We start from the raw sequence: 7,209 nt of genomic DNA, 5'->3' as shown, positions 1-7,209 counted from the left end.
AGAGAGAGAGAGAGAGAGAGAGAGAGAGAGAGAGAGAGAGAGAGAACGGTATTAAGGTACTTAGACAAAAAGGTACCGCGAAATTACCGGGTGACCGTTCACGCGGCGCCAATTACGCGGAGCTATCCTAAAAAAAATTATGCGCTAAATGACGGCGGCCGTTCGCGCGACACGAGATCGGACGTGTTCGTCAATGGAGGAAAATAAAGGGCTGACGTCTAATCAGCGTCGTCGCTCGAGCGCACTCGGGTGCAACTAACGCGCCCCTAATGTGCGCGAGGGGGTGGCCTCTCCATTAACGGTATCTGCTCATGGATGACGGTACCTATAAGTGAGAAATCCCCTATGCTATACATAGTTAATATCAGCCGCGCCGAACACTAAGCCGTATCGTTCACGAGACACACGCGTACGATATAGAAAAGATCACGGGAGGCGCAAGGGAGGGTGGGAGAAAAAAAACTTGCGCGAAACCACTTCCCGCGTGTCGAAGGCGGGACACAACGAAACGTCCTTTATGCGCGATCGCGAAACTGAAGCGAGTAGCGCGCGGCGAGTGACAACACAAGTGGCAACGAGACACGGCGTCGTTCAATCGAAAACGAACTGCACACCGAGGACGAAGGGAGAAACGATCGAGTTACGCGCAGCCGATCGTCCCCCCACGGACACACCCTGTCGGTTTTCTCCCTACATAGCACACCTTATCCGAGGGACGTTCCGACAATATACCCTTATAGACTTTGAAACGTCTTCTTAACATCTAGAATGTCCCTTGGACGTTTGCTAGTATGAGTTCTCCTTACTCTCTAAAATGTTTACAGTAAATCTCACCCCGAAGAGTGAATCTCGCTCTTAAAGATTGAATTGAGTCGCTCATTTTCAAGACTCCGGCTCAATTTTCACTCCTTAGAGATTCCACTTCAAAGAATTTAGTTTATTCTCTTCTCATCTCTTAGTATCCCGTATTCACGCGGCTGTCCACCGACGCTTTGAGTCGTTTCGACCTCTTAATTAATATTGCACGCACCGGCACATGGGGAGGGGCTACGTTATCCGGCGACGTTTTTTCTTTTTTTTTTTTCATTTTACGACCGCCAGATCGTCGCCCGAAACAACGAATGAAATCGATCGTCGCGAATCTGGATCCAAGCACGCACTCGCGCGATCGTAAAATTGCGGGGCTGCTGCGCAATCGATCCAACGATCTCGCACGTCGATATGTGTAAAAAAAAAAAACCAGATATGAACGAATAACAAAGAGTATCTCGTCGAGCCCCGACAGTTCTCGATCGGGCGGATCCCACGCGGGGATCCGCGTTGCCCCTGGAACGAGGCCAATCCTTTGATCACGATGCGCTCGTAATTGCATCTCCGTGATTTTCTTTTTTTCTTTTTTCCTCTCCTTCTCTTCCATTTACCTCCTCTCCTCCTTATACACTTGTCGCTCAAGAAAAAAAAAGCGAACGTTACAAATATTATATAATTACGTGTACACGTACGGAGTATACGTACATATACAAATTACGCTTAAACGTTATTTATTCGCGCGCGTCCGCGATCGAGGGGAATCCCCCTCGATTCACGTCGGACGCACCCTGTATATATCTCTCATCCTTCGTAACGGAGAACACTCTCTCCGCGAATCAACTAGTCACGCTTACACTACAGAGATTCATGTCATTATTTATTCCCTAGTCGATACTTTAATCGTTTTTAGCATTAAGTTACTAATTACGGTACAGAACTATCAATCAACGCCCTACAGGTGAACCATCGTCTCGTATACGCCCGCCGGGTGGCAACCGGCTCTTTCGTCTGCTCGCCCTCACACAGAGTTCGCGGATTTTCCTGCCGGATGTCCGCCCAGTCGCGCGCAACCCTACATCTCGTCTTGAGCTGAGAGTATTACAGGCGCCGCGTCCCGAGGAGAAGTAACCTCCGTTTTCCTGCGAGCGCGCAACGCGAGAAACGCACATGTATATATTTACTCTATTTAAATAATAATAGTCAGTCCTTGACCCCCTCGCCTCGACTTCCGCCCGTTTCGACTCGCCTCTCGCTGTGGAAACGACCGTCGAATGCCGAAAATGAATTCGAAGTTATTTCGTTTCTCTTCTTCTCTTCTATCTTTTTTTTTTTTTTTTTTTGGAATTTTCCATTGTAGTCTTCGTGTAGGCCAACGAAGTTTTCGGCACCCATACGAATGCGATTGTGTTAGAATCTTCCTTCCCCGTCTCGTTCGAACCTCGTTAATCTTCATCTCGACTAGCTGTGCCCTGCCGTCTCGTCTTTTAGGTGGTTTCGAAGATTATCTCTTCATGAGGCCCTTGCGAGGATAACCGAGCCGCTGTCTGTCGCGGGACGCCCTCTCTCTCCGAGTAGCTGTTTGAACCCCAATTTTAACATCATTTTAGTCTGAGACCTCGTACTTTTATTCAGTAACTCTTTATAAAATTGTAGTAATGGATATATTAGAAAATAATAATTCCTGTACACGATCTCCATTTATATATCTTGCTGCGTTATTATTATTATTATTTTTTTTTTGAGCTGCTTGTAATAAGCGGGTCGATTATAAATTAAGGAAGCCAGTGCCCACGTTCACTGCCGATGACACCTAACGACACCGACGGTTTACGGAAGGAATCGTTATACCGTCGTAACGTACTCACGCAGCTCAGGAGACTCCGCCCTCAACCAAGGATCGTCGTACTTGGACACTTCCTCGCTGCGAGTTCTTCCAGGCGGTTTGGGACGTTCGCGAGGATGCATGCGCGGCCCTTCTTCGCTCAACGATCTCTTCGTTGCGTCTATATGCTTCGGCACCTCCAGCAGGGCCTTGGACCTGGTCAGCTGGGGCCTCTGTCGTTTAGTCTCCTCACTAGCAGCACGTATTATTACCGTCGGCGGGGGCGGCCCGGCCTGGGGCAGTCTGTCCTCCAGAGGACTGGTGGTGGGGAGGGACGCTTTCACTCTGATCGCACCCTTCCGGATGAGCCGAGGCTTGCTGGATCTGCGTGGCGCCGGTGAGTATTCCGGCGAGTAATCCGGCTGCACGACACTCTTCCGCTTAGCGGTGGGCGTGGTAGGCTCCCTTGGTGACCAAATCGGCGTCGACAGGTCGTCCGGCGTCGTCGCCTTTTTCGGTGGTGTCTTCTCCGGCGACTCGTCTTTCCAACCGCCTTGGTAGAGTGGGAACGGCGCGACCATATTGAGAATCTTCCAGCGGAACTCCTCGTCGTCACTCTTGCTGGGTGTCGTCGGTTCCGGTGGCGGACAGTGCGTAGGCGTGACATTGTGGAAGGGTGACCATTTCTTGTCGTCGATTACCTCGACCGGGATTTCGCTCGGTGATTCGTCGTACGGCGTCCACTTGATATCGCTGATGTGCTTCTGCTTGTCGCGTTTTCTTATCCCGATCGTCGGTAACGGTGACGAGTCCTCATACGGTGCCCATTTGGTGCTGGTGATGCTGATCTCTGGTGAAATCAGACGTCGCACAACTCTATTCTCTAGCTTGCTCATTTGTCGTGGATCCGGCTCCGGTGACATGCTTCTGCGTATGCTGTACTTGGGCCGTTCGCGCAGACTCTTGCTCTTCGTCTCGTCTTGACTCCTGTACCATTTCGGCGCCTTTTTCTCGGCGGGTAGAGATACGTGCGGCTTCATGGCCCATCTCGCTCGTATCGGCTTCTTGCTCTCCACCGGGCTGATAACCTTCTCCTTCTCCTTTTCCTTGTCCTTGTCTTTATCCCTTTGCGAGAAGCCCCATCTCCTCGAACTTTCGCTTCTCACTTGAGCGGAGCGCTCCAGCTTGGGTCGATCTCTAGGCTTCCCTCTGGCGGCTCTCGGATCCTCGCTGGCTTGCCTCTTCACCTCTGGCTTTTCCCATAGCACGGCTGGTTCCTCGGGCGTCAGCGACTTCGAGTAGTACAACTTTTTTTCCTCCTTCTGCGTGATCGGCTTCTCCGGTTCCTTCAGCTCCGGTTTCACTTCCACTGGCGAGGCGGGTGGTGGCGTTTTCACTTTGGGACAGGTACATCTGGGCTTCGGATTCGGCATCACATCCGGCACCTGTAACCATCTGGCCTCCCTCGCGAATCTGGTGTCGTCGCTGCTGTGCTTCCTTAGGTCGTGCATCGGTGTCAGCAGATTTTCTGGCCTGACCGACCACTTGTCCGTCTCTGCACTGTGATGCTTTCTGAGATCGCCGCGGTGTACACCTTCCGGTTTTTTCTGTCCCGGAATCAGACTGTGGCAGCTGCACTTGGTCTTTCGGACGAGATCCAAGTCTGTGGTCGAGGTATGGAGCTCCCAGCGAAACTCCGTACCCTCGCTGGTGCGCCTTCTAAGATCCCAGATCGCCTCGTCGGGCGACAAGAAGCTGCTGGTACTCCATGTCACGTCGGTGCTGCGTACCCTCAGGAAACTGGCGCGTTCTCTACGGGCCGCGTCGGTCTCGCCACAGCTACAGATCTTTGTCGGCGTTCTTTGCGACTCCAGCGGTGCCGGTTCGATGGCGTCCAAGTCCTCGATCATCCATGAGATCTCCTCGCGACGTCGTCGGCCGCACGACGGGCAGAATATGCCATCGTCGCGACTAGACCGCGGCTGCGGGCGGGGCAACGTCGGGGTCGAAGTCGAGGTCGATGCGGTGGGGTCAAGCTGCGAGAGCAGCTCCACGTCGTCGCGACGGCCATCGTCAGAGCGTCGTGACGTCGCAGCCGTGCCTGGCGATGCGCACCAGCAGGTGTGTGTAGCTCCGTCAAGCTGCCTTGGTGGGTACCGCGACTCCGGAGACGACGAGGCTCCGTTCGAGGCCACTGCCAGACAGACTTCCGCGTTCGCTGGAACCGCAGGCCTGTTCGAAATCGCAAATTAGAGTTACATTCAATGTGATCTTATTTTGTTGTGCGTTTTTTTTTTTTAACAATTCTTGGAAGAGGATATAGGGGGAAAATTATCGCCTCTTATCAAATAAATTTTAATTTTAATATAAAAAAATAAAATAAATATTTTAAAGTTTTTTTTGTGGATTTATGTGTTTCAAATGCAAAAATTATAATATAAGCAATTGACAAATTAGTAGAATCAAATAATATCAAATTCTTAGAGTGGAAATATTATATCATGTCTTTACTTCAAAAGTGATTTTCGAGTTATTACTGAATGTGTGTGTGGGTTAAGTAAATATTACCTCATTGAAAGTTATCTAACTTCATAAAAAATTATCACAACTCAGAAAAGATGATTTTTTTTTTAAATTGTAAAACGGGAACAAAAATAATATTTGATTATGTTAAAAATATATTCCTTTTGCTGCAACATTATTCGATTAGACAATTTTCTGCCAAGTTGAAAAATAATTTTTCCTCTTTTCTGGAAAACTTTTTTTTGTTGTCATCTTTTTGAGTAAGAAACGCTATCTCATTGTGCTTGTATTAATAAGATTAATAAGTAACAAGACGCAGGATGTATATGATTCTCAAAACATTTACAAAGTTTTAACAATAGGACGTACCTTCAGCTCGCTGAAGATCTCTGTGAAGAAACCGGGCTCGCTGTTGATTCGCAGCATCTCGGAGCTAAGTCGGTTGACGATCAGGAGACATCGGTCCCAGAACTTGTCCTTGCTGTCCTCGACGAGGAACGGCTTCAGCGGGTAACTAATTTCGTTACCCATGTAACTGTAGCTCAGGTAAAGACACGTCAGTACCGTCGCCTGAAGCTCCTTCTCGGATGCCTCATCTCCATCGACAAGCTCTTTCACTAGCATATACACGAACACTACGTTGGCAGGGTTTATGAAGGGCACGTCCTAACAAACAAAAAAAAAGATAAATATGTGATTAAAATTTTACATATTTTATTTAAGAACGCATATCAGTTTAATCTAATTTATAATAAAATAAATAAAACATGTTCGTTTTGTATAAATCATTTTATATTTATTTGAATTGTCCAGAAATAGTCTATTTTTTATCTAATTTTAAAAATAAAACTTATATATTCGTAATCGCAGAGCTGGGTAAGTTAACTTTTTTTTAAAATTAAGTTAAATTAAAGTTAACAGCCTTGAAAATTTAACTTAATTAAAATACAAGTTAATTCATAATAAAATTAATTGAATTAAAAGTTAAGTTAATAAAAAAAGTAATTAAAAAGTTAAAAGTTAAATTTCGTTCAAACGAACAACCTCCCCCCCCCAAAAAGAAAAAGTTTGACTATTTTACATAATTTTTCGTATTTTTCCTTTCTCACATTTATTTATTAAAGAATCTAGTTATTTTTGTTCACAAGTAACAATTATACAATATAAAATTATTAAATTATATACTCATTAGCCTCTCGCATTGTCCAAGGATTGATGAAAAAAAAAAAATCAAATTAAAAGTTAATAGTTATCTATAAAATGCAACTAAGTTAAGTTAAAATTAATTAACTTTTTAACTTAACTTTTATCTTTTTACCTTAGCACTACCCAACTCTGCGTAAACTTAATTATGTAGAATAATATGATTCATATCTAAAGTACATCACTTTATAACATAAATATCAGTGGTGTATCTCAGACAACAATGAACGATAAAAATAAAGTTCGTGACGACTCGCAATTATGGAAATGGAAAGATTTTTTTTTTTTAATGATGTATCCATTAGATATTTTTTTAAGTCTGCATTTTAATGTTACACAAACTGACACAATTTTGAGATAAATTGAGTGAACTTAATTCTCTCAATATATGTACTTGCATCGTTTGAATTGATATTATATCGTTATTAACATAAACTATGTTTTCACGTATGTCATTAATTACATAGTGTTTTGCTGTGCAGCATAGTGTTGCATTTGTGTTGAATATTTCCCTATAGACTTTAGGAACACATCTCTTCATACACATGTGTGTTTGTATTGTACACGCGTGTCAGTGTAAATACGTATAGGCATATGTATCGGACGCAAGCACTTTGGATACAAATATAGTCACATAGATGTTAATTAGTGCGGATACACATATAAGGAGAATATGTCGTATAAATAGAGAGTCTATTTATACTTGATAAGATCTCCGTTAGCCATGAAACATAAAAGAAAATGTGCAATTAAGTACATCTATGTATATAATTATATTATTTTTATATACAGGGTGCGCCATCTATTGGTACGTTTTTAAAAATGCGATCAAATGAGCATACATTGATATT

The 7,209-nt window shown here is 44.8% G+C and overlaps 2 protein-coding genes across 2 annotated transcripts in view; both read right to left on the bottom strand.

Moving 5' to 3' along the window:
* Positions 1–1,401: 1,401 nt before the first annotated feature.
* Positions 1,402–4,551, bottom strand: LOC108756270 (serine/arginine repetitive matrix protein 1-like). Its single transcript, XM_018499935.1, has 2 exons — positions 2,676–4,551; positions 1,402–2,385 (listed from the first exon to the last, which is right to left on the bottom strand). Exons 1-2 carry the CDS (start codon positions 4,540–4,542, stop codon positions 2,312–2,314), a joined length of 1,941 nt encoding a protein of 646 aa, XP_018355437.1. The 5' UTR covers positions 4,543–4,551; the 3' UTR covers positions 1,402–2,311.
* Positions 4,552–4,745: 194 nt separating this feature from the next.
* The window catches only part of LOC108756162 (GATA zinc finger domain-containing protein 15-like), a 20,823-nt gene continuing 18,359 nt past the window's right edge, over positions 4,746–7,209 (bottom strand). Inside the window, exons 4-5 of the mRNA XM_018499771.1 lie at positions 5,525–5,821; positions 4,746–4,864 (exon numbers count right to left, since the gene is read on the bottom strand). Coding sequence (XP_018355273.1) covers positions 4,769–4,864; positions 5,525–5,821 — 393 coding nt within the window. The 3' untranslated portion in view covers positions 4,746–4,768. The remainder of the gene's footprint in view (positions 4,865–5,524; positions 5,822–7,209) is intronic.

This window comes from Trachymyrmex septentrionalis, unplaced genomic scaffold (genome assembly GCF_001594115.1).
Source record: "Trachymyrmex septentrionalis isolate Tsep2-gDNA-1 unplaced genomic scaffold, Tsep1.0 scaffold97, whole genome shotgun sequence".
NCBI lineage: Eukaryota > Metazoa > Arthropoda > Insecta > Hymenoptera > Formicidae > Trachymyrmex > Trachymyrmex septentrionalis.
This window is presented reverse-complemented; position numbering and strand designations above follow the sequence as displayed.

Bases quoted from the DNA above. Each gene is read 5' to 3' on its own strand.
- LOC108756270 (XM_018499935.1), bottom strand. From the start codon at position 4,542: ATGATCGAGGACTTGGACGCCATCGAACCGGCACCGCTGGAGTCGCAA. The intron at 2,386-2,675 runs GTGAGTACGTTA...GGGTTCAAACAG, and splicing joins GGCGGAGTCTCCTGAGCTGC to CTACTCGGAGAGAGAGGGCG.